We start from the raw sequence: 25,703 nt of genomic DNA, 5'->3' as shown, positions 1-25,703 counted from the left end.
CCCCCAAAAGCAAAGGAAGGGGAATAGCTATTTACTTAGGACCCTGCTTTACACTTAGTAAATAAGGTGGTTGTTGGTTGTTTGTTTCATATCTCCAGAACTTTCCATTATGGGGCAATACTATTCCATCTTTAGAACATGCTAAGGGACGGTGACAAATCTAAGCTTGCTTACGGCCCTTTGGGAGAATAAATTTCACTAAATCAATAGGATCTACTTCCACGAATAACTGTCTTTGGGATACAAATGTTAAATTCCTGCAAGTGATATTAAAAAGTGTAGCCTATATAAATATAAATTTGTATTTCATAAAACATGGCAACATTCCTTCCCCTCCCCCCTTCTAAATATACACATACTTTCCAGGGTGACAGGGAAAAATGTATGGCTTCAAATTAGCCTCCATGGATTTAGGGGTATAAGTAACACCAAGGCACTAAAGGATATGCAATTAATTACAACCACTTATTTCATCTAAAAAATAGCCGCCTTGCTAAATCAACCATGGACACGTAATTTCAAGCATACAGCAACTATTTTAGTGCATGTGTGTTTTTCCAGTAATGAACATTATGCAAGATTGAAATGTAATCTTTGAAGCAGAAAATGAAGATTAAAAAAAAAAGCATCTTGAGTTTACAGAAAGTGATCCAAAACAAAGTGCTATTGTTTTCAAGGTCTACACAGAATAGAAGTTGGAGCAGGGATCTCGACTGAAGCAAATAGCTTGTTTACTTTTAGTTTCTTGCTAGGAGGTGAGGACTACAAAGCGCCGGATTCATCTTGATTTTGTGCATGTACTGAGATGAATAAGCTTAAACACTTTGCAAAGCTTAAGATTATTATTTTTTAAATGTATGGCTTTGGCAACATCTTTTTAGGCAGATGACTGGATTTGGCCTTTGATATGTGCATTCCAGGCCACATATCAATAAGTAGAAAAAGAAGAAAGAAAAAAGAAAGAAAACAAAAAAAAGAAAACAGAGCATTTTAAAAAAATGTGAATGAAAATTGAATTTCTTTTCATTTAAAGTAAATAACTATCAATCTCCTTTTTAAAAAACCCCAACAAATTCATCAGTTTAATTCCTTGGGATAGAATCCTTAGAGTCTTTCTGGTTATGACAGCATCCTTAAAGCTACTTGTTATGAAACTGGTTTGACATTGCCATCTTCTTAATGCTTACTCTATATTTTTTGTTTTAACTTCTCAACCTAGCCAACTACTCAAAAATTCCCAAGCAGTTTCTACTGCTAGTAACTAAGGGGACATTGCTTAGCTTCCGAGATCGGTTAAGGTCAGCTAAATGCAACCATCTGCTGAAATTGTATGACTATTCCCTGCACAAGTAATAATCCCTTCCCCCTGTTACTTTATAAATGACAATTTTACAACAAGCTCTGAAAGCATAAGAGAGACCACCATGTATAACTGGTAGTGCTACAAGTAGTCCTCAACCTATGACTACAATTGAGCCCAACAATTCTGTTGTTAAGAGAGACATTTATTGAGTTTTGCCCCATTTTATGACCTTTCTTGTCACATTGTTAACTGAAACCCTGCAACTGATAAATTAGTAAAACCCAGTTGTGAAGTGAATCTGGCTTCTCCATTGTCAGAAAAGGGGATCACATGACCTTGGGACACAGCAACGGTCATAAGTATGAGCCAGTTGCCAAGCACCTGAATTTTGATCATAGGATCATGAGGATGCTTCAAAGGTTGTAACTGTGAAAAATGGTCATAAGTCACTTTATTCAGTGCCGTAACTTTGAACAGTCACTAAATGAACTACATGAAATAAATGATATTATATTCATAAGCAAGATGCATTAACCAACTAGACTTGAAGCCAGCACCCATGATCCTGGAGTTCCCACATATGTTCCTTGATATTTTTACCTGGCTTCTGGTGCGTATTTATTGCTGAAGGTGAACCTTAGATAGAGCATCTCCGTGATCCTGGGAAGTTGATGAGGCAGAGTGACTTGCCTAGAGCCAATTTGCATAATGTCCTTCAGTTTTGAAATTGAGCCTTACCCATAAAATACCTCTTAGCCACTCTGTGCTTCTCAGCCTGTTTTGGGAAGTAAAATTACATCTCCGAATGGGAGGAGTTGAGTATCAGATTTTACAAAGGTTTAGAGGAAAAACAAAGGGTAATTTAAGAACTAAATATTAAAAAAGAGAAGCCACAATCTACCCTGACTGAAGCGTGTTCCTAAGTTTTTACCCTTGTCTGGTGTAAGTTTCCAGAATGCGTTACTGTCACAAGAAATAGACTTGACAATCTGTAATATGTAGACCACCGGTCACTCATTGTGGTTGCTGGGCTAATGGTGCCGTGAGTGGAAAGACTCTTTTAATCACTAGCGTCATCCATCTCATGAAGTACATGCATTTGTATTAATTGCCAGGTTTCTCTGCACCCGATAGATGTCTTGTGGCCTGACAAGAGATCAGGAGTTCAAGTTATTTCTTGTAGATGTTGTCATCATAGAGCGCCAAAGGTCACCCAAGGTCACATATGTGAATTTGACCTCTCCCAAAATGGGGTTGAGTCTACTTTTGTGGAAAAAAAAGGAAGGAAAAATAAAACAGCATGTTCCCACCACCATTCCTGGCTAAATTGTATCTTCCTGAGCTGTTAGGTGCTGACATTTTCTTAGGAGGTGCTGAGTGATTTCGACCATTACTGAAAAACAAAAGGATAGTGGTTGATGAAGACACTTGATTTGTTCCTACATAGCCGGGTGGTAAGAATTAAATAGTATATTGGTGAATGAATACTGTGTCATTTATGTAAGTACTATCAATTATACAGTGCACATTAAACAAAATAGGGGCTGACTCCAAAACCTCGGATATGACTTTCAAAGCCCTTCCTAAATTGCAAACAAGTCTATTTTTTTTTCATGTGAAAGCGACGAGAATTGATGTAATACATGATATGTTATTGAATTAAATCACAACGAATCCCACTGACTCTTCATTAATTTCTTTCTGCTTTAATTGAATTTAAATGGACCTGGGAATAATGAAGGTTAATTTTTGTCGGGGGCCCTCTCTACTTTCGGCAGCTTGGTCCTCATAATGGGTGGTCAAATGTAACTTTTGGCCCCCAAAGATTTATGCCTCCCGATCTGGTAATGTAGTTTATTACTGAGATACAAATCATTCAAGATCCAGTTTGAATTATTGATTTGGACTGAATTGTCAGCTCGATTCCAAAAAATTGAGTCAATTTGATCAGAACCATTGATATGAACTGAATTGATTGGATCGGAATGTTGATTTGATTTGATACCCAAACAAGAAACTCTTACTACAGAACTGATGAGATGGCATCTTGCCTGTTTGGCATCTAGTCAGTTTGGCAATTTGGTTCAAAAGGATGGTTCAATTGAAGTTTTTTGAATTGGAACCCGAGAGAGCTCTACAATTCTTTCTTTTGCCAATTCTCAGACCCAGCCATTCCCTGGGTGTGATCCCACACTGTGATAGAGAAATATTGATTGTGAGCAATTTTGGGCATGCAGGCAAGAGCGAAGCTGTATTAAGCCAGAATGGTTTGTCTGTGTTGCAGATTGGTTGACAGAAATGCTTTATGCCATATTATGTGCAAAAGACAAAGCAGAACCAGGTTCTCCAACTGGTTGGGTGTGTTTTCATCCAAACAGAGAAGTAATGTATGGTCCTCTGAAGGATTCTGAAAAACAGCATATAAATGCCAGTGGACTTCTATCTATACGGCAGGTGTGCGTGCGCGTGCACATGGATATGCATATGAGGGAGCACTTCTGAATATTATCTGATCAGTGTAGACCTATACTGTTTGCACTGCGACAGACATAAAACTGCATCATTGTTCTAATTCAGGTTTGCGTTTTTGTTTTTATAATTGAATTTTCTGTGTGGTAGTGCACAAGTCAGAATGCAGTATTGCAGGCTAATTCTGCCAACTGCCAGCAGTTCGAGTCTCACCAGCTCAAGGTTGACTAGGCCTTCCATCCTTCCGAGGTCACTAAAATGAGAACCCAGATTGTTGGGGGAAATATGCTGATTCTGTAAACCGCTTAGAGAGGGCTGTAAAACCCTACGAAGTGGTCTACAAGTCTAAGTGCTCTTGCTATTGCTATATATTTCATTCAGATCTGAGATACAAAATAGCCAGTCAAACTTGCCTCCATTCAACAATTTGTTCTGGGGGAGGAGGGGAGGGAGGAATGCTTTTGCAACTTGCATTGAAAACAGCCAGTTCAGGTTGACCCATTGAACCGATTTGACCATAAAAGGGCAACCGAATTATCTTCCAACTAGGTCTCTGAATTAAGTGGCTTTCTTCCATTTTAGCAACTAAACGGAACTGCGCTATACAAGGTCCCCAGCAAGCCTGAGTGCATCACCAGGATTTCCCAAAAGTTTTTGCTAAATGTAATTTTGAAAGTGGAAGGAGCAGAGAAATCCTTAGCCAATGATCGCTGAGTACAAGGTCACTGCAAAGGAATGCTTTGCTGTGACAATGCTGTCAGCCAATGGAATGGGACAATTTGCTTCAGCTCGCCGTGGCCAACTCACCAAGGGACAACTATCACAGGATAATTCAACAAAAACAAAAGTTAAATGAATTTCAAGGGAACCATGGCCAATAATAATAAAGTAAAGAAAGTCAGTCCAGAAATACAAGGATAACAATAATTTCAGTGAAAACATGGTCACCAATACAGGTAGTCCTTGACTTACAAACACAATTGGGATGCTGTCACTAAGTGTGAAAAACAGTCTGAAGTCACTTTTTCCCACTGCTGTTGTAACTTTGAACGGTCACTGAATGAACAGTTGTAAGTCGAGGACTATTTATTTATTTTATTTATTTATTTACAGTATTTATATGCCGCCCAATCCCAAAGGACTCAGGGCGGCGTACGAAGTTAAAAACAATGATAAAACAGTAAAATAAAGCAGTCATACCACAGTCATACCGCGAGTCCGATCATATCCCGGCCCCCCCGGGGACATCAGCCCCAGGCCTGCCGGAACAGGAGGGTTTTAACAGCCTTCTTAAAGGCCGGCAGGGTGGGAGTTGTTCGAACCTCGGGGGGAAGTTGATTCCACCAGGTCGGAGCCACCACAGAAAAGGCCCTTCCCCGAGGGCCCGCCAGCCGACACTGTCTGGCCGACGGGACCCGAAGGAGGCCCACTCTTTGGGACCTCACCGGTCTCTGGGAACTATGTGGCAGAATGCGGTCCTGTAAGTAACCTGGCCCTATGCCATGAAGGGCTTTAAAGGTGATAACCAACACCTTGAATTGCATCCGGAGACCCACAGGAAGCCAGTGCAGCTCGCGGAGGATAGGTGACACGTGGGCGTACCTCGGCGCGCCCACAATCGCTCTCGCGGCTGCGTTCTGAACCAACTGCAGCCTCCGAACGCTCTTCAAGGGTAGCCCCATGTAGAGCGCGTTACAGTAATCCAGTCTTGAGGTGACAAGGGCATGAGTGACTGTGAGTAAAGCCTCCCGGTCCAAATAAGGCCGCAACTGGTGCACTAGGCGAACCTGTGCAAAAGTCCCCCTGGCCACAGCCGATAGATGTTGTTCCAGATTTAGCTGTGAGTCCAGGAGGACACCCAAGTTGCGTGCCTGCACTGAGGGAGGTAGATTTGCCCCCCCCAGGACTAAAGATGGACCATCCAGTTGACCTTTGGGAGGCAAGACCCAGAGCCACTCGGTCTTGTCAGGGTTGAGTCTAAGCCTGTTCACCCCCATCCAGACCCTCACATCTTCCAGGCACCGGCACATCACGTCGACTGCTTCACTGAAAGGAAGCAGTCTACCTGTAAGAAGAGTAACAGAATGAAATTATTAACACAACACTGGGTTGTTCTTCAGCGAGTTGGCTGTGGCAAGTTGTCCCTTTGCTCCTTTGTAAAGCCATTTGACACCCCATCCCCAGGATGAAAGGAGGGAGTTGGAGCAATGCAAAAATGACATGAGGTCAAATTGGAGTTGCTTCTATGGCAGGGGTCTCAAACTCAATTTCATTGAGGGCCACATCAGCATTGTGGTTGCCCTGGGGGGGGGTCGTGGGTGTGTGGCCAGGGTGGGTGCGACCTACTGGGGCGGCGTGGATGGAGTTGGTGTGGCCTACTGGGTGGGCATGCCCAGCTCTAAATTGTTCGCATCAAGGGTGCCTGTGGGAGCCTGGGCAGGAGTGGGACTGATCTGAGGGTCTCTGGCAGAAGACATGGTCTATTTCTTCATTCCTCACAAAGGGTGACACCTCCCCAGCATGCACCCAGGGGGCGGGGCCGACACAGCAGGGGCTGGTTCCTCGATGTTTCCAGATGGCCTTGTGGAGCTAAGACTGAATGCGTTTCAGCATAGATGGCCACCACAAAATTGTACATTGGCTCCTGGCCGGCCTGGGCCAGGGCCAAGGCAGTGGGGGCCGTTCCCTCACTGTTTCCAGGATGGCTTCGCAGGCCACATGAAACCACTTTGCGGGCCGCATCTGGCCCCCGGGCCTTGTGTTTGACATGTCTGTTCTATGGTGTTAAAATCTCCCTAGACCCAGTCTTCATATTAAATGAAAGATGGGTATGCACAAAATCACATTAATCTCTATCCAGGTTCCACCGACTTCCTTTGGGAGCGTGGCTGTCAGAAGCAGTTGTTTCCCCTGCACTGAATGGAGGTGCAGGAATATGAAAGCATCAAATGATGCACAATATCCATGTAGGACCAACGATGGTGGTGATGATGATGAGGACGATGATGTATATTCAACATTTTTTCTGGAGTTTGGATTGGCTGACTGTGCAGCCTCAAGATAACACACTGAATTTACAGGAGCCGACTCCAGTTAAATGTTTAAAGAAAACTTCCTAACAGGAAGAATTTGATTATGGAATACAGGCTGGACAACCACCTATCAGGATGACTTCATGTGGAGTCCTGTGCTACAGAAGTGAAGAGAGGACTTAAGTCAGAGAGGACTGGCCTGAAGATGGCCCCTTCCATCCAGGGGAGCCTGTGTGCTTTGTCATCTCCTAACTCATTCAGGCTCCGATTTAGAAATTAAAAGGTAGGCAAAACTGCTGGAGCAAGAGAAGGAAAGCACCCTCCGGAAATGGCGCGTCGCTTCTCTCCGACGTTCCCGGTTGTGACCGCTAGGAGGCAGCGCAGGACAATCGGTTGGCATTTCTGAGCTGCGTGATAAGCCGAGAGCTTTTGGGTGCTGCAGAAAAGGGAAACTCACTCTCTGTATTGTGTGTGGGTGTATAGTTGCGAGTTTCTTCGCATCTGTGTACCAGGATTTCCCCACCCCCAACACCTTTTATGCACCAGATCCAGACTGGCTTCTGGATCTCACCAAGGTCTTCTCCTCTTGCTTTGGCTCCCGCCCACGCCTAGGTTTGGGGAAGCAAATCTAAGCTTGTTCTAAGGAACATTTGAAAAGCAACCACATTTGGCGGGAAAACCCGAAGGATTCTCTGAATAGAAGGCCGAGGCTGCGATCCTGAGACCAGAGAACCTCGCCCAATTTTACCAGAATAATTGCGGTGGGCTCAGTGATTTACTATCTGCCCCCTGCCCTCCGAGATAAAGGATGAGGAAGCCAGGGTCCTTTATATTGCAAAAAAATTCCCTTTAACGGTTTTTAAAAATAAATAAACGCAAGCGCAGCAATATAGGGGGTTTGAAGCCTGTCCACTTGCGCCTCATCCACACAGTTGTGCTACCCGGCTTCCTTCCCCCCTCTCACTTTTTCTGAATCTTACTTGCCTCTGAGTTTGGCTTCGTTTCTTGGCCATCATTCAGATATGTATTTTTAAAAAGCCAACTCTGAAGAGGTGGGCGGTTAGCAATGGCTGTTTTGTTACCAGTGATTTAGGGTAGTAGCTTCTTACAGCGCCATCCAACCATTTCTCTACGGAGACGTCAGTAATGAAGGCGGGCTTTAGATCACTGCAAAGCTCTGTCTGTCTGTCTCTGTCTGTCTGTCTGTCTGCTCTGCCTCTCAGTGTCTCTGTGCCTGTCTGTCTGTCTGTCTGTCTGTGTCTCTCTGTCTCTCTCTCTGTCTCTGCCTGTCTCTCTCTCTGTGTCTTTCTCTCTCTCTCTCTCTCTCTGCCTCGCTGTCTGTCTCTCTCTGTGTGTGTCTATCTCTCCGTGTCTATCTCTGTCTGTCTGTCTGTCTCTCTCCCCCCCTCCCTTGGGTCTCCTCTGATACTGTTTTCATCCCATCCTTGGCAAGGAAAGAAAGAGGTTTCAACCCTCCTCTCGCAGGTGTGTAAGTAATATTTCACCTCTTTTTCCTGACACCATCAGAAGGCAGCCTCTGAGTGGGCCAAACCTGCTATATATTTGAGATGGGGCAGCCATTGTATTCTTGAGATTTTTTTTATTTTTTATTTTGGGTAGAACCAAGGCTGAGCTGGCAGGTGAGATGATGGGAGCTCATTTCAGGAGCTGCTGGCTTGATGCTAGTTTGATGAGAGCCAGGACTTCTCACCTTACTCCTTGGAGGACCATGTCCTCCAAACTTCACCCAATGAGATAGGCAAGGATTACTGCCCATTCCAATAGAAAAATAAAGGCAAGCATTTCAGAAGTTGTGGGTGCCTGACCACTGGAGGTTTCTAAGAAGAGATTGCACAGCCACTTGTCTGGAATGGTATAGGGTCTCCTGCTTGAGCAGGGGGCTGGACTAGAAGACCTCCAAGGTCTCTTCCAGCTCTATTCTGATTGAACTTTGCCACCCATTTACTGCGATGGCTGCCCTAGGTGAGAGGATAGTGCTCAGAATTGCAGATCTCACCCTGCTTTAGGTTTTGGTCGGTTGGAGGACTGGTGGGGGAAGCACTAAGTCAGCAGCGGGGTGGGGGCAGTGGGGAGGAGGGGGGAGGAAGCCATGGAGATGGTTTAGGAGGCCAGGAACACAGCTGGACAGTTGTGTGGAAAGTGATCCTCCTTGAGTCATAGGAAAGGGCTCCGGCTGCATCACTTTGGCTGATCTGATCTGATCCTGGCCCTAATGGCCCTACTGGTCACCACCAAGAGGCTGACAACTGGTGCTCTCCTTACTGAGAAGGCAGTCAAGAAAAATGATTGGTGGAGGCTGCTAGCATTGTGGCTTCTCTCCCTCCCAGAAGCATCACCTGTCAGAGGAAAACTACCATCTACTGTGGAGGTCAGGTGGGCTTGGGCAAGGGGAGGCAAACTTTGGGGGAGCTTTCAGAAGGCTTTCAGGCTTCAAGATGAGGTAGGGAGGAAGCCATCAATCGTGAATATGCTCAGTGTTCCCAACGCTATAAGACAGCGGACTTCAATTCCCAGAGCCAGCCATGCTGGCTCAGGAATTCTGGGAGTTGAAGTCCACCGGTCATAAAAGGGCCATAGTTCCCCATCCCTGCTGTAAGATAGCAAGAGTGCTGGCCATCAGTCCAGCTTTGTCTTGGTGCTCAGCAGTATCCATAAGGACCACATAAGGACCAGAAGAAGGGTTGTTCTTCCCCAAAATCATACCAACTCTAGAAGCCGTGCCAAAGCTCTAGAAATAGAAAACTTAGTAATGCTTCCCAAGATGACAGAGCCAGCCACACACACACAGTTGCCAGAACCAGGCTCTATTTCCAGGTTTAAATGGTGCTAACCTTGTTTGATAAACACAGGTCTAGCACAATTTCAAAAGAGAGTGTTTATTTGGGGCCCCCAGAAGATTGGATCACTTTTTATGGAATGGCATTGTAAAGCATTGAGTTGAAGCATAGCGGATTGTATCCACAGCCCAAACTATCAAACAGGCAGGTGCAGCTGCAAGTGAGGATGAGACGAAGGCTCATGGTGCTTGCCCCCACACAGCCACAAAATAGTTACTGGAGCATGCTTGTGCTGAAAAAAAAAAGGGGGGGGGATAAGAGGACACACCTCAAAGATGTTGGATATTATGTCACTTCAACAGGTGCAGGTTAGAAGATGCTAAAACTCCCCCTCTCGGGAACAGCCTTCAGGGGCAGTTTATTTAAAGCCTTAAGGCAGTATTTTCCAAACCAGGCAACTTTAAAGCCGTGTGGACTTCAACTCCCAGAATTCCCCAGCCAGCACGAAGAGGGAGGGGATGGGAGCTGCCGTCCAGTTTGAAAAACACCGCCCTAAGGTCAAGCTGGACTAAACAATATGTGATCTTGGAAAAGAATTCAAGAGACACTCGTAACTCTCTCCCTCTCCTCTTCCCCCATAGACCCCCCCCCACTGGACTAAGGAAGCGCCGTCTGATAGCGAGCCGCATTCCGGGCGATGGGCACTGCAATCCAATCCATCAGCCTGGCTGCCAGCGGATGGGAAGAAAAAGATCCCTTTTTTGTGTGTGAGATCGGCGCGCGCTTCTCCGCGTGCTGCTTTTCCTACCTGCTCTGCGAGGTTAGGGTGCTCCTTGCCAAAGAGGGGAGGATGGAGGGGGGGGGGGGAAATTGAAGCCCTGACTGATTGGCTGGAGAGTGCTTTTTTTTTTTTTTTTTTTTTTGAGAAGGGGGCTTCTCCTTGATGCAGGGTGGCAGGAAGACAACCGCGGGGTTTAGCGCCCCGCACCACCCCCCCCCCAGTCCCGCCATCCGTTCCTCGCGCCTCCTGCAGCCCAATGAGCCTCCGCTCCGCTCCAGCCCGCTGGGCCAGAATTAAACCCCTTTCGGGGCTAGGGGAGACCGCGGGGAGCCCCCAAGGGGCGGGCGGGTCCCTGCTTTGGGGAAGAAGAGCTCCCCCCCCCAGCGGAGGCGCTTTCTGCGCCAGCGCGCTTAGGTAGCCTCGGCTAAGCTTCGCGGCTTACTTGCAGCGAAGCCACGGATTTTTGGGTCGAGGCTCCTCCGCGCGTTTATGTTGCAGTCTGCAGGAGCGGTTAGTGTGGCCCTTCCAAGTCCCTCGTTTTTTTGTTTCTTTTTTAAAGATCTGAGCCCGAAAAGCCGTTTTTCGTGGCCAGTTCGGGAGCGGGAGGGAGGAGAAGCAGGATTTCCTAGAGCAGGGGATAGGCAACCTTGGCTCTTTTATGACTCGTGGACCTCAACTCCCAGAATTCCTGAGCCAGCTTGGCTGGCTCAGGAATTCTGGGAGTTGAAGTCCACGAGTCATAAAAGAGCCAAGGTTGCCTACCCCCTGCTCTAGAGCTTCGGCTCCAGCCTACAGGAGCTGCTCCTGATAATGTGGTTAGAGAAAGCATCGTTTTATTAAGCTAGCCTCTTTCTAGGAACGCGGGGCTTGGTGAGTTAAGTGCGGCTCGGAAGCCAGCTAGCTTTCTCCTTGCCAACGCGACGGGTTGGGCGGTAGCTCCCACGGGTGCCGGGGCGCTCCGAGTGGGGAGTCCCGCCCTTCAGAAGGGCGCCTCGTCGAGGAAGGCTGCAATTTCCAGGCTTAGCCGAACTTAACTGGTGCGCGAGTTATCTCCTCCCCCTTCCCCTCCTCTCGCTTTCTCCCGCCCCTTCCTCGTGCATTTGTAAAGTAGCCCCCATCGAGAAATGATAAATATCCCTGTTGATCACTTGATTGATTACCTCTTGGAAAGGTCACGAAAGCTCGCAGTAATTTCCTTTTGCCCGAGGCTTCCTTTCCCACTTTGACTCTGAGCGCGACAGTTCCAAGTGTACCGGCGGTGGTGGTGGTGGTGCTGGGTGGGGGCTTCGCTTTGATTTTAACCCCTAAGTAGCCCCCGGAGGAGGAGGAAGAGGAGGGGAGGAAAGGTAGGGCAGGGCTGGGTAGAAAAAAAACATATTCTGGGGCCAATAAATCCGAAAGAAACTCAGAGCCAGCAGCGGCCCAGGACGGAGAAAGACCCCGCCAAGATAATGAATGGGGACACCCCACCAAGATAGCCCACCACCACCAATGGAAGCGGATGTTGTAAAGAGAAAAAACGGTGGCCACTTGGGAGATGATAAAGGATTTTCTTTTTTAAAAAAAGTTTGCTTGTTTAAATATAAAATCTCGCCTCCAAGTTGTGGAAAGAAGGGTGTGTGTGTGTGTGTGTGTGGGGAGGCGATATGTTGTCTGGATGGCTTGTCTATCTGTCTCTCCCTCTCTTTTTCCTTCTCTCCTGTGGTCTAAATATTCAACTGTAAGCAACCAGACGCGCTATTAATTTACCCAGTCCTACCCGGGGTCCTGAACCCAATTAATTTCTAATAATTATAGCCCAAGGGGGCTTGGGGGAGCGTTACTTCCCACCCCAGCTGCCTCTCCCCGCTTTTCCGAGCTGCGCCACTTCACCCCCCCCCCCGAGGTCAGCAGGTCATAACAAAAGGCTGAATTTGGAAAGCGATCTGGAGAACTCTTCCCCAGAAAGAGGGGGGGGGTTGATTTAGACCAATTAGTCCCACCGCAGAATTCCGAGAATTCGCCTCCACCTTAATAATAATTTCCACTCGGACCGAATAAAAACAACAACAACAAAAAAAATTCGGATCGGCTTTGGTCAGCCAGTCAAGAGTTTTAATTTCTTGACAGCGAAACCTGACATCAAGTGCTGCCTTTTGGGGAAAACAATAATTGCACGACAACGATTGAATTAATCTTCCTGCGTTGGTAGCCAAGAGAACCCAAATAAGCGCCGGGGCTGACTAACACACAATAGAGTTCAGTGCACAAAGACAATGGCACGACAAATACCGCGATCAAGGAGGCGAGAGCGGGGCCAGGGGTGGGGTGTTGGGGGGCGAAGCATCCCTCTCCGTTTTTTTCTTTCCGAAAGAGTTGCGGCCTTGTTCAAAGGCTGGGCGGTGGGGGGAAGTTTGTGTGGCGGGATAGAAAACGTGCGACTTTGTGCCTTATCTCCGTTGCTCCCCAAGTCCCCAAAGAGCCAAAGCCGCCTCCGCAGTTGGCAAGCCAGGGTCGTTAGGTGTTTCTTCTCCCCCAGGTCGCCCTCCTAACGCCTAGCGACTTGGGACTGCGGCGCCGTGGAAGCTCTCTCCGTTGTGTTTATGCCGGCTTAGCGGGGAGGGAAGGCGCACCCGGCAGATAGAAAAGGAAGGCTGTGGCTTTTTTGTGTTTGTTTGTTTGTTTGTTTGTTTTTCTTACAAAGGGCCTGCAGGGGAAAGAGAGCCGCGGGTCCTCCTCGTCCTAGAGGACGCCGAGCGAACGTCTGAACGGGGCTTCTAAAAACAGGCGGCTTGGCCGGTGCACTAGGAAGCTTGGCGAGGAAAGCCGGCTTCGATCCCTTCCCTCTTCATTCGCCCTGGATAGCGGGTCAGCAACTGACTGACGGATCGGCGTTGGCACTGAGGAGAGGGGGAGGGAGTGAGAAAAGGGAAGGGATGGAGAGAGAGAGAGAGGAGAGGGAGAGGAGGGAGAGAGAGAGAGAGAGGAGAGGAGGGAGAGGGAGAGAGAGAGGAGAGGGAGAGGGGGAGAGAGAGAGGAGAGGAGGGAGAGGGAGAGGGAGAGGGAGAGGGGGGAGAGAGAGGAGAGGAGGGAGAGAGAAAGGAGAGGAAGAGGGGGAGAGAGAGAGGAGAGGAGGGAAAGGGAGAGAGGGAGAGGGAGAGGGAGAGGGGGGAGAGAGAGAGGAGAGGGAGGGAGAGGGAGAGGAGGAGAGGGGAGAGGGAGAGGGAAGAGGGGGGAGCGATGAAAGAGGAGAGAGAGGAGAGGAGGGAAAGAGAAAGGAGAGGAAGAGCGGGGAGAAGAGAGAGGGAGAGGGAGGGAAAGGGAGAGGGGGAGAGGGGAGAGGGAGAGGGGGGGGAGAGAGAGGAGAGGAGGCGGAGAGGGAGAGAGGGAGAGGGGGAGAGAGAGAGGAGAGGAGGGAGAAAGGAGAGGGAGAGGGAGAGAGAGAGGAGAGGGAGAGGGGGAGAGAGAGAGGAGAGGAGGGAGAGGGAGAGGGAGAGGGAGAGGGGGGAGAGAGAGGAGAGGAGGGAGAGAGAAAGGAGAGGAAGAGGGGGAGAGAGAGAGGAGAGGAGGGAAAGGGAGAGAGGGAGAGGGAGAGGGAGAGGGGGGAGAGAGAGGAGAGGAGGGAGAGAGGAGAGAGGAGAGGAGGGAGAGGGAGAGAGGGGAGAGAGAGGAGAAAGGAGAGGGAGAGGGAGGGAGAGAGAGAGAGAGAGAGAGAGAGAGAGAGAGAGAGAGAGAGAGAGAGAGAAGGCACCCCGGGTTAACGAGGGCCTCAACACCTGCCACCTCCACCTGGAAAGCCCTTCCTTCCTTTTCCAGGTCTCAGCCCCTGCCTCTCCTGGTGATGAAAACTGCGGCAGGGCCTTGGAAGAGAATCTCATTAACTGTGGATGGGAGACCACAGGAAAATCCCAGCGTTCTGGAGACTACACAAAGTCTTCTCGTTGCTAACTTTTTGTTGTTAAGAAAACTATATTAACATCTTCATCCCAAGTTGAATTTAACTGCAGGCATGTTCTATTCTCTCCATGTTTGCTTTATATTATATTATTTCCACCTTCTGCAAGGCCTACCCTGAACTCATGGAACCACGGAAAGCCTCTAGTTAGTATGACACTGGGTGACTAAAAGAACTAGACAGACTAAGCAGCTCAGAAGTGTTTAGTTGGGTTTGCAATGTTGTATGAAAGCAGCCATGGTGGGTCTGTAAACCAAGGTTGGTGGTTTAACATTTGGCATCAGTGCCGCTAATGTAGTTTGCTCCATAAGCTACTCTTAAGGGACCCATGGCTTATTGTGTCAATACAGCCACTAATGGTCAGCCTCAGTTTTTCCTTCTGTGAAATGGGAAGCCTTAGTGACGGTAAGCAGGAGGGTTAGGAAGTTTAATGGGTAGAAGCAGAGGGTCAAAATGAAGCACTCCTGAGACTAACTATTCTACCAACACATTTGGAGAAAAAGAATGAGTGAAGAGATTACGGAAATCAGTGATTCCCCCCCCCCAACTTGCGCACTGATTATGTAATCAGTGATATATAAACAAAAGAAAATTTGGGGATGGATTCTGGTTTTTAAGTCCACCCATCATATTAACAGACTAAGGATTCTGTATTGTCCGTGTCTCCATTCCCTCCATCTCCGGGATAGCAGATGTGGCGCATGGGGCTTACACACCCAACTAACTCCTAACAAGCCTTTCTTGGTTTCCTCTTGCCTGATGAATAAACTCAGCTGTGGCGTGATTAACAAACAATGGTTAAAGAGGACCGAGGCTTAGTTTTGGGTGCCTTAATTCCTTTCTAGGTAAACGTGGTAATGATCACGCTGCACCCCTGGTATCTTCCGCTTCGGAGTAGGGAGGCTTTCTAAGGAGAGCATAGAGAATGCGACTGCATAGTCGTCTGAATGGGAAAACGATAAACCTGTCCAGCCCTCGCCTAGGATACAGGCGAAGCCTTAGAAGAGGCACGGGTGGTGGTGGTGGTGGTGGCGGTAACCAGACTAGCCTCAAGGAAAACAGGATGAAGCAGGAATTGCTTAAAGTCGTATTAACCACTTGTATACATTTATACAATGTGTTGGTCCAAGTCAAGAGAACGCCAATGGTGCAGTATGGGCGGAATATTGGTAAAGTCCATTGAACGTGTGGATTTAAACTGGGCTCGGAGGAACTCATCAGCAACGCAGATTTACTCAGGTTGTCATTTACTCATACTCCATCGCTTTCAGTCGGTCTTCTTGCCTTGTAAAACATCGGGGGGGGGGCGGTTCCTGATAATATTTGCACAGCGTTGCAATTCTATAGTTTTGCTTGGGCGGAAGCCTTTCCTAAGTTTGGGTTTCAGTTTTTATTTCACCACCAAAAAGGACACCCTGTAAAGCCTTTAGGCTGAAGCTGCTCAGGGAGAGGTGGAGGAAACAGTTACATTTATCTCCCGCTTTTCCTCCAAGCTATGATTTTTTTTTTCACTTTCCTTTTTCCCATGTGAGATCGTTGCGCTCTCTACAGCGGGCCGGTTAAAATGGGGATTTGAAGATGGGCGTCCTGGTTCCCATCTTGCTCTTCCAATCGCTACGGGCGATTGAGGGGCGTTCACACAGAGCCTCAAGCTACCGTCTCTTTAACTGTGGCTTGTTGCATGGGCCCCAATTGGATTTACGTACATAACAAGCCGATCCGTGAAGTTGCAGTTTACAAAACGTTCGGCGCTGAGGTTTGCACACCTTTCAACCCAGCCAAGCAACCGCTTAGCGTGTGAACTCTCCTGAGCTCTCATTTAGCCTTTTTCTCTCGGGTTGGACCTCGGGAGCTCTCCCACCAGGCCTCCCCCGCAAGGCCCAAGGGTCACCGGGAGAGAAGCATAAGCTGGCCCCAAAGAGGCGAGGCAAGAGGGTGGCAGTCCGAGGCGTCTGAAAAACAGCTAGGAAACGGAGAGGCCCACAGGTGCGGCCGGAGCGAAAGAAACAAGACCCCTTCGCCCTAGCGCGCTTCCTTCCTACTGTGCCTTTAAGAGTTACGCCTTCCCCCTCCGCTCCCCCCAAGCCTTCCCTTCCTCGGAAGGTGAAGAAAGAGCCCCTCTTCACCTGTTGGATTTCTCCACCTTCCCTAGGGCTCTTAAGGGCACGGGGAACCTGGCTAGGGGCTTGTTAAAAAAAGGCCTCTCCAATGGAGGTCGAGTTAGGCGGCAGCAATCGTGCACTTAGCTATCTAGGAAGGAAGGCTGTCTCCTCGCCCCCTTTCCGTCCCCATCTCGCCCCCTCCTCTTTTAACTGGAGGGCCCCCTTCCTTTCTCGTTAACTCCCCTCCCCTCCCCCACATAACACACCTGTCCAGACTCCTCCGGGCTAGAGTTTATTTCTTACTTATTTCATATATTTCTCCCTTATTTCTCTCTAATACCTGGCCTGCTCTGGGATTCAAGACAAAGTAATATCACGAGATGAGCATTCACACATCCGACGTCCTCTCGGGATGGGCCTGCCTGCTTCCCAAATACACCGGTGTGAGTTTTTTCTGGCAGAGCGGCTACTTCTGGGAGCGGTTTTGTTAAGCGAAGGGGCTCTCCGGCTTTTCTGTCCCGATCGGTCAGAGAGTGGATCCCTCTGGTACTAAAGCCGGCTCACCTTGAGAAACGCGTGAGAAACACGTGGCGAGGAGACCCGTTTACCGATAGACCGCTTCTGCACAAGTGGGTTTCATTCAGCCCGCGTAGCTACAAGCCCTCCATTGACCTGTGGTGCGCTAAACTTGCTTCACTTCAGCTAAACACGATCTTTCTTCTCTCGCCACATTCCCCCCCCCCCAACACATACCGGGAATCGGTACACGGGTTCCCTAGAAAGGGAAACGTCCGAGAAACTCTCTACGTTCCCCGCGAAGCTGGCATGTGCTGAACTTGAGAAAGGAAGACGTTGTGTCGTGTTTATCACTCTTCGCACGTTCACTTTTCGAGATCGGAAGCAGAGTGCCTCCTGTTGCAATCCTCAATGCCACCTCAAAATTGAAATTAGCCTACCTACCCTTTAAAAACCCGACTTCTGTCTTCGCGTGTATCTTTTTAAAAGGGTGTCCTTAACAGAAAGTGCCTCCCCCCCACCACTTCTTGTCTCTGCAGTTTTGTTGTCCGATTAGAAACACGTTTTGTTCGGAAACAAATTCCACCAGTCCCAACGGGGCCGTGTCTGGAATAGCTGCGGCTACATATACAGCCCCAAATCATTTGTTGCCGGGTTGTGTGGGTTGCGTTGCGATAGAATCTCTCCGGCTATCTCAAACCGCGGTGGAGATTACCGCGGTTTACGCGCGCCTAACTCCGAAGTGGATTGTGACCACCGTAATTGTGTGTAGGATCGGGCGCATCCGCTTCTTAGATCTAGGCAGCGGCCCGTGAAGAGGTGCTGAAAGAGAGAGAGGGGGAGAAAATCTGAAACTCCAAACCAAGCGGCTTGCTTCCTTGCACGAACCAGCTCAACCTCGGGTCTGAAAGCCCATAATTTTATTTTATGGTATCTAAGCAGAATTTTGCAACAGATATTAATGGGCGCATAAATAGCGTGGGGGAGGTATTGAACAAAGCTATTTAGTAGGAAGAGATTGTTCCGGAGGAAAATTAAAAATAAGTAAATAAAATAGAAACCCATTATTGTAGCTCGAGTTGATTCATACCTCTAACAAGGGGCCCAATTCTTAAAAGCGAGATCCTGGCTTCAAGAAAATGCTCAGCGACCTCCTGTTTATGCGAGTGAATGAAATAATTCGGGTTACTTAAGATCCTCATCGCTTCAGTTTCGTCTGAAGGAAGAGGAGAGAAGCCGGAGGGATCTTTTCGAAGACTCGCCCAATTCTCTCAAATCCTACATATACGAGTTCGAGGCAAATCCCGTTGACTTGAATAAATGGGTATTTCTTGGGAGTTGCGAACGGACCGGGTGGCCTCGTTGTTGCAATCTACCCCGATCTTACTCAGGCTGTTTGGAAGCCTTTCGCTAGGAATTCAGAGGGAGTTACTCCTGAGTAAGGGCATATCGATCGGATCATAAGGTACAAGCAAAGCCTAAATACGTTTACTAGGGAGTAAGCCCTACTGAAATCAAGAAGATTTACTTCTTAACCAGGGTGGATTACCGAAGCATTGGTTTGAAGGTCTCTACCAGGTTATTAGTTAATAGTTTTTCTCTCGTGATGGGTGCCAGCATTAAATATAAAAATCAATACATGTTTAAAGACATAAATCTATCGGGGTGGTGGTGGTGGTCCCCGAGGAGCTGCCCAAAGCAAAGTTACTCTGGATCAAATCCTCCTTCCCTGACTTCTTGAAAAAACACGCAGGGGGTTACAAGAAGGTTGGGGTCACCCCAACAGAGGCCATTTTCCCCTGGAGCCACAATAGAAAGTCACGCGGCTTACTTTCGAGTAAGCGAAAGGTTAGGATCGGGGCGCCCGGATGCTGAACTCCGAAATGTAGCGAGGCCCTTTCCGCCTTCGGAGGCAGGGCCAGAAACCTCCTCGCCCTCGCAAGGGCAACAGCGTCTCCTCTCGAGTAAACGAGTGATCCTATTCCTAAATGGAGCTGCAAAACTACGAGGACCTGAGTCGGCTATCCTAAAGTTGGGGCGGGGCGGGGCAGGGGGGGGTAAAGAGAAATCCTCTAAGCTTTCCCCGGAGTAGTCAATCTGGGCCTCTTTTTCCCTTTCTGTATCCACAACTGCTTAAGCTAAAGCAGGAGGGCCAACATCTGAGGAACGCTAAAAGCGCGTTGTTGGCCACGGGGAGGCCCCGAGGGACGAGCGGGCACAAGGCGTAAAGATTGAGGTCCTCCCCGCCCTTCCCAACTCGAGGTGGGAAAAGGGGAGACTTTGCGGTCCTCAAAAGCTTGGCATCCTCCCCCTCCGGGCGATCCGCTTCTTCAATGCCCCCCCCACATAGGCTCTTCCCCATCTGCGGGCGGGGGGGGCCTTCCTCCCGCACCCGCTGCCTCTGGAGGGAAGCGCGGGGCTGCCGTCCATTGGAAGCGCGGGGCTGCCATCTCCCTGAGGGCTTAGCTAAAGGCAGGCGGGCGGGCAAGGGAACGGGAGCTGAGCGGGTCCCAGAAAGCCGGCGAGCTTTGCTTCCGAGTAAACGTGCCAGGACGGGAGCGCGGCGGAATTCCCTGCGAGTGGGAAGGGCGCGGCGTGGAACGATGGGGAGGGAGGGAGGGGGGAAAGAGCGCCAAGCATCGCTCAATATTAAGGCGTTTTATGCGGGGCGTCTAATCCGGGGTGGGGGATGGGGGTGGGTGTAAATCCACGCATCCCCGTCCCGTCCGGCCCCTTTTTTTAAAGGGTCTCCCCGGGAGGCGAGGCGGGGAGCGGCTGTCCTGCCGCTCTGGTGGCCAGAGCCCCACATCCCAAAGTGAAAGATCGCTCCAAACTTTTTTTTTTCTTTTCTTTTCTTTTTGGCAGTGGCGACCGGGAGATGTTGAAAGGGGGGGGGGAGAGGTTGAGCGGAGAGGGAGAAAGGGGGGGGAAGAAAAGCCGCCCGTGCGCATGTGCGAAGGTGTCCAAACTGACAATGCTGGAGAGATAGCGAGCTCTGGGTTGAGAGAAAGAGAGTCTGGGTGAGAGAGAGGGAGAGAGAGAAAGACAAGAGGGGGGGAGGAAACACAAATAAAAGGAGGGAAAAGAGAGGGGAAAAAAAGCCCGTCCACTGGTTCCCCCCTCCCAGATCTCTCTCCCCCCAACACCGTCAAAGCAGCGTCCGCAGGACTTGGCACCCATGCGATCCAAAGGCAGAGCCAGAAAGCTGGCCACAAGTAGGTGTCCGCGCTCTTTCGCTTGCTGCTCCCCCTTCTCTGCCACGAGGCTTTCAGGCGGCCGAAGCGTCCGGGTCTGCTGGGGGGGGAGGGGGGGAGAAGCGCCGGGAGGGGGGAGTCTCCCCGCTGGGACCCCCAAAGCCCCGCGCCCGATCCTGCCCTGGCTTCCAGGCGGGTCCCTGCCGGGCCGGGCCGGGCCGGGCCGGGCTGCTGCTGCTGCTGTTGCCTCTGCTGCCGCCCATCCACTCGCGGCCGCGCAGTCGAGAGGGCGCTTGCGGGCGGGGGGGGGGGTGAGAGTCGCGGAGTAGTTGGTCGGATTTCTTCCAGCGGCAGTTTTGCAGCGCAGGGGAAGTTCCCGGCTCGGCTCGGCTGGGCTTTGCCTCTGCCCGGCGCTGTTTGTTTGTTTGTCTGCCGGGGTGGCGGCGGCGGCGGCGGCGAGGAGGGGGTGGGGAGAGGTTCGCTGGTGAACTTCAGCCGAGGCGGCGAAAGAGTTGAGCAAAAGTTCAGTGCCGGAGAGCGCCGCTAGTTAGTCGCTCGCCCGGGCTGGAGGGAGGAGCGGGGAGGAGAGGCTTGCAGCGACGCGGCGCGCCTGCAGTGGGCGCTGTCGGCCCTTTGAAAAACAACGCGCGCGGGGCTGCGGAGGGGGGGCTCAGCGTGAGGGGGGGGAGGAAGCGCGGGGTTGCCAGGGGAGAGCGCGGCGGCGGCGGCGGCGGCGGCGACCTGCAGGAGGGGAGCGGAGCGGACCCCTTGATTTGCTAGGGCAGGTTGTGCCGGGAGAGGAGGGCCGGCGGAGGGGCGGGGGCGCAGGAGGACCCGGAGGAAAGGCGCTTTGCAAGCCCGGCGGCGGGAAATCCCCATAGGAACTTAGGGGGCCACCTCCGCCGCCGTTTCCCCCCCTCAGGGCTGGTCAGTTTCGGGCGGTCGCGCCTTGCAAAAAGCGAGAGCCAGCCGGGTTGGGGCTCCAGGCGATTGAGGGGGTCTCCTTTGTTCGAAACGCCGAGGCGCAACAAACTCGATCTCCCCCCCCCCTCAGAAGCCTTGAAAAATCCGGCGCCCGCTCTGCCCCCCCCCGCATCCCGCTTTCCGTGCCTTCCCAGCCTTTGCAAGCTCGCCTGCGTGCAAAAGCAAACCAACCTGGGCGCGCCCGAAGCCTCCCGTTGGCTTTCCCTTGCCGTGTTTGCAACGGTGCCCCGGGTTTCCCCCTTCCCGTAAACTCCGCTCTAATCTCTTTTCTTGCAGAAAGCGGCGGTCGCCGTGGAAAGGCGCGAAGGGGGTGGGTGGGGGGTGGGTGGGAGGGAGACGGCAGCCGCTCCGAATCCCTTCTTCCCTCCCTGACAACCCCAAACGCGTCCACTCTATTGAACCCGGAGAGAAAAATTTTTTTTTTTTTTGCAAGGTTTCCTTCGCTTGTTGCTTTCGGCGTTTTCCCCACGTAGTTATTCCTCGATCGTGGCCAAGGGGCCTGCCGTGTGGCCTGGCCCTGACTCTACTAGGCGCCTTGTTTGGTTTGACACTATTAAAATAAAAAGAACCCAGAGGCTCCAGACGACCAGCAACTGGGGCAGGTCAACTTACACGTTAGCTCTTTCGGGCGAACCGGGTCTCTTGGATAAGTAGGAGCGCTGGGATGCGTGCCTCGAATCGAGGGGGGGGGCGGGGGGTCGTTAGCTGTGAAAGGCTTCGAAGAGACATATACTCGCGTGTCGGCCGTGTCAGTTTCAGGCGTGCTGCTTGCGGGTTCTGACCGGCCCCCCGCCCGTCAGACTTCTGCCTGCCATAGCGCTCAGATTCCTACTGCAGCGTGCGGGTTTGTGTATGTGTGTGTGCGTGTGTGCGCGCGCGTGCTCGTGTATGTGTGTATTTTCCAAAGTTTACACCAATTCTTGGAAGGAGATTTCCTGGGCTCCTTATGCTTTCGAGCTTGCGCCCCTGGTACTTCCTCGGGAGCTTCAGGTCCCGCTGAATGTTGGCGGGGTTGACTTTCTAGCAAGTCTTATATTTATTTCAGGTTTCTTTCATTTTATTCTCGGGTGGGCGGCTTTTAAAAACACTTTTAAGGACTAGAAAGGCCACGAGAGGAACAGGTTTTCCCGTCTTGTTTTTTTGAAGGGCAAGGCTGGTTATCCGGTCGGTCACCCAATTCGGTCCTTAAATTGGTTTGGATCCCATCAGCGACCCAGACTTTTTCAATTGCTGGAATTTTTGTAAAAAGAAAAAAGAAAAATTAAGGAACGGGGGGGGGGTCCTGCAGAGAAAATGTGGCATAAGCTTGCGTGACATGTTTTTTAAATGCACGATTATTTGCTTGTTTGGGCGAAAAATGGGGGAGAGGAGAGGAAGGAGGGAGAGAAGAGAAAAGCATACGACCTCATTGGATTACTGTCTAATTTTCTGTGAAACAGACCACCCTCTTCCTCCTCGCCTGCCTTTGATTAGCTGTTTTTTTTTTCTTTCCTTCCCCCTAAAGCAGATGTATCCAGTCGATACAATTTGAAAACAGGTCCGTTATTCATTAAAGAAAACGAAAGGAAAAGAAAAAAAAAAAGCGAGTGACAGATGCGTCGCTTGCAACCTTTCAGATTCCTGATCGAAAGTCCAGAGGTGAAGTTAGGTAGCAAAACCTCTGGACTTTGATTTTTTTTTTATTTTTTTTCGCGCCTTCCAGCCCTCTCTTGCCGGCTGCTGTGCGGGGCACAGATAATCTTTGCGTAAGTCCTTGGCCCATCTTGAGCGGTGCAAACCGTGCAAGAGACGCTTTAGGAAGTCTTGCCCGATCTCTCCCGTCTTGCAAAAATGTGGGAACGGAAGCCCCGAAATTCTACAGTTAAATGTTGCCCTTATTTGCAAACCACCTTTTAATCCCCCCCCCCATCGATCGCCTGGTTTTTATTCGGCCCGTGGAAGGTGCTAGTATTAAATCGCGGAAGGATAAAACGAGAATATAAAAATGACGGCGTTTCATTCTTCACTTTTAAAATGGGGGGTTTTCTTCCTCGCCCGTGAAATGTGCTAACCGGGTGTGTTACTGTATCTCTGTAGTCTAATTTGAGTAATAAATTACAAAGGAAGGAAACTTGATTTATTTCGCCTCCAAAGGTGCCTTTTATTTCGCCCTTCCCGAGTGAACACCGAATGTCCTAAATGGGTCGCGGGACTCCGGGTGCAGCGCGGACCGGTGAATTTTTTGGGGGAGGGGGAGAGGAAAGAAGGGGACTCCAAGCGGAGCCGATCTGATGGCAACGGCAGCCACCCTGATCGCAGGAAGCACGCGCTGGTCCCTGGTTTTGTGTTGCTTTGCAAAACAAGTTAAACGCGAAGAAGCCAAACTTTGGGTTCGCCCAGAGGGCAACAGGCGAGACCCAGGCGCGTCGTGGGAACACAAATCCTGAAGGCCGCCTGACTCAGGTCCAAGGGTTTGCCTCCGAGATTTATAGCCGCTGTGGTCGCGATCCAAGAAAATACGAGCGCGTTTTAAGGACACGCCACCCTGGGAGGAGAGAGAGAGAGAGAGAGAAAGAGCTTTTCCCGGTTGCGAAGGGGTTTTATACTCTCAAGCAAATAGACCGAATCTCTGCCGGCTGCAAGGTGCATCCTCGCGCGCCCTTCTTTGAAGACCGAAGCCCGCGCGCCGAGGGGGAGAGGGGCGAGAGGTCCCGGGGATTTCGACCAGAGAGTTAACGAAGCGCGCGCGCAAATCCCTCGCACGGAAACCCACAGAATTTGATTGGGGGGGGGGAAGGTTTGTGTCAGCTAAATTTCTCTTCGGTTGGGCCTGAGGCCTTTCTTCAAGGAAGGAGGGCGCTTCTTGGGAGCTCTGGCTAGGATAAAGACAACAATTCCGGTAGCTTGGTAGAAGCTTCCAAGTGTAAAGAGCGATTGGGGTATTTTTTTAAACATTTTTTTATCAGTATATATAGTATACCGTTTTATCCCTCTCCCCCTACTCTCCCCCGAGCTCCGAAAACTAATAAAGACCTCTAAAAACCAGGAGCTTGGCCTAAGTCGCGACGGAGCCAGTCTTTCCAAATATTTGACAAAGTAAACTAACACTTCCCCAAGTTTCAACAGGCTTGTCCTGCGCCTTTCATAGGTTTCTGCGGGAGGGTTCTCCCCCCTCCTCTTTGGGGGGAGGGAGAGGGCGAGAGAGAAGGGGGGGAAGAGAGTCTTTTTCACTGGAAATCCGAAGAGAGCGGAGGCGAACGGCTGGGGTTTTTCGTTTTTCTCTCCCCCCCCCCCACAAGCCTAACTCCCAATCTTGTCTCAAATGGTTTTTTTTTTTTATTGGCTCGTCTGAATCTCAGAATGAGACCAGAGGGTCAAAGAAGACAAGCAGCGTTTCTTTCCAGTGTGCAAAGGGATGCCTTTCAGAGCAAACCAGCATTAAAACGGAAGTTTAAGAAAACGGGGTTTGGTAGGGAGGCGGGCAACCTCCCCTCGTGTGTGTGTGTGTGTGTGTGTGTGTGTGTGTGTGTGTGTGTGTGTTTTGCGGGGCTGTGGGGTAGAGAACGCGTCTCACCCAGTACGAAAGACTTCGGGCCCTGGCTTTGCGGTGCGGAGGAAATGCTCTCTCGTTAGCTCCCATACTAAGGAGCGATTTCCGGGCTTGACACTCAGTTTAAACTGCTGGGAAATGCAGATTTTTAAAGGCAGCAGAGAGGCTCCGAATCCGGTGCTTCCCAGAAGCGTTGGGCGTGGATTCTCCTGTATCCCCAGTCATCCCGGTTGAGGATCATGGGAGCTGATATCCAACATTTCTGGAGGTCCCCAGACAAGCAAATACTGAATTATTTTACTCCCGAATTTCCCCAGAACAGCAAATACTGAGTTGCTGTTCTCCTGAGTTTCTGTTGTCAAGGCCTATCTACCTCCTTTCGTTTGGGTTTATGGGAGGGCGTGATTGGCTTTGTCTCTTTTCACCCTTCCTGCCTGCAACACCTGCAGCTCCTTCCAGGGAAGATCCTGGCTGTCATTTTCAGTTCTCAGGCCCATCTTCCCCAGGCTGGCCTTTTTAGTTGACTCCTGGAAATTTTTTTAACTCCAAACGGTGCTTAATTGTCACCTTTCCTACCTTCACCTTGCTGGTGTCTTTGTTTCTTTTCTCTGTCACTGTAAGGTGCTTGGGGCAGAGTCTTGCATTTCATTCCCCCCCCCCTTAATGCTTGTCTTCTAACCAGCAATTGCCTTTCAAAATGACTATTATTCGGAATGATTTCTAATACTTAAGGGAAAATCAGAAGAAAGCTAGGAAGAAATATCACATTAAAAAAAACACAGTGGGGGGGGAACATAATTCAGCTCATTTGATTTTGCCTTCCTTAGGTTAGCCTTATCCCCTTTTATTTTCAATGAAAAGAGGTTAAAGGACATCAGGGTATCCACAAGTGGTCAAAAAAGTCAAGATGGCAGCCAGCCTAATGCATTCAACTCTACCTATTTTTAATGTGCCTCAGAGAGATTTGGTAGCACTTTGGGACTTGCATGTTGATTTTTTTTTGACCACATCCTACAGACCCTACAGATCCCCCCCCTTCCTCTAAAGATAGTAATTTGGGA

At 50.0% G+C, this 25,703-nt stretch overlaps 1 protein-coding gene and 1 long non-coding RNA gene across 7 annotated transcripts in view; one reads left to right on the top strand and one right to left on the bottom strand.

The window, feature by feature from the left end:
- Positions 1–714: 714 nt before the first annotated feature.
- On the bottom strand, positions 715–24,299 carry LOC120305527. Its single transcript, XR_005556067.1, has 2 exons — positions 21,726–24,299; positions 715–2,696 (listed from the first exon to the last, which is right to left on the bottom strand). It is a non-coding gene; the product is annotated as an uncharacterized LOC120305527 (long non-coding RNA).
- The window catches only part of MECOM (MDS1 and EVI1 complex locus), a 541,277-nt gene continuing 535,436 nt past the window's right edge, over positions 19,863–25,703 (top strand). For 4 of the 6 annotated variants that reach the window (XM_039337462.1, XM_039337445.1, XM_039337453.1 and 1 more), the window contains exon 1: positions 19,863–20,150. In XM_039337462.1, coding sequence (XP_039193396.1) covers positions 20,114–20,150 — 37 coding nt within the window. In that variant the 5' untranslated portion in view covers positions 19,863–20,113. The remainder of the gene's footprint in view (positions 20,151–25,703) is intronic. The other 2 variants (XM_039337497.1, XM_039337505.1) reach the window with 2 other exon arrangements.

The sequence above is a fragment of the Crotalus tigris genome, unplaced genomic scaffold (assembly GCF_016545835.1).
Source record: "Crotalus tigris isolate CLP2741 ecotype Arizona unplaced genomic scaffold, ASM1654583v1 scf7180000017549.6302385, whole genome shotgun sequence".
Lineage (NCBI taxonomy): Eukaryota > Metazoa > Chordata > Lepidosauria > Squamata > Viperidae > Crotalus > Crotalus tigris.
The sequence above is the reverse complement of the archived record's forward strand: the minus strand, read 5'-3'. Positions and strand labels throughout refer to the sequence as shown.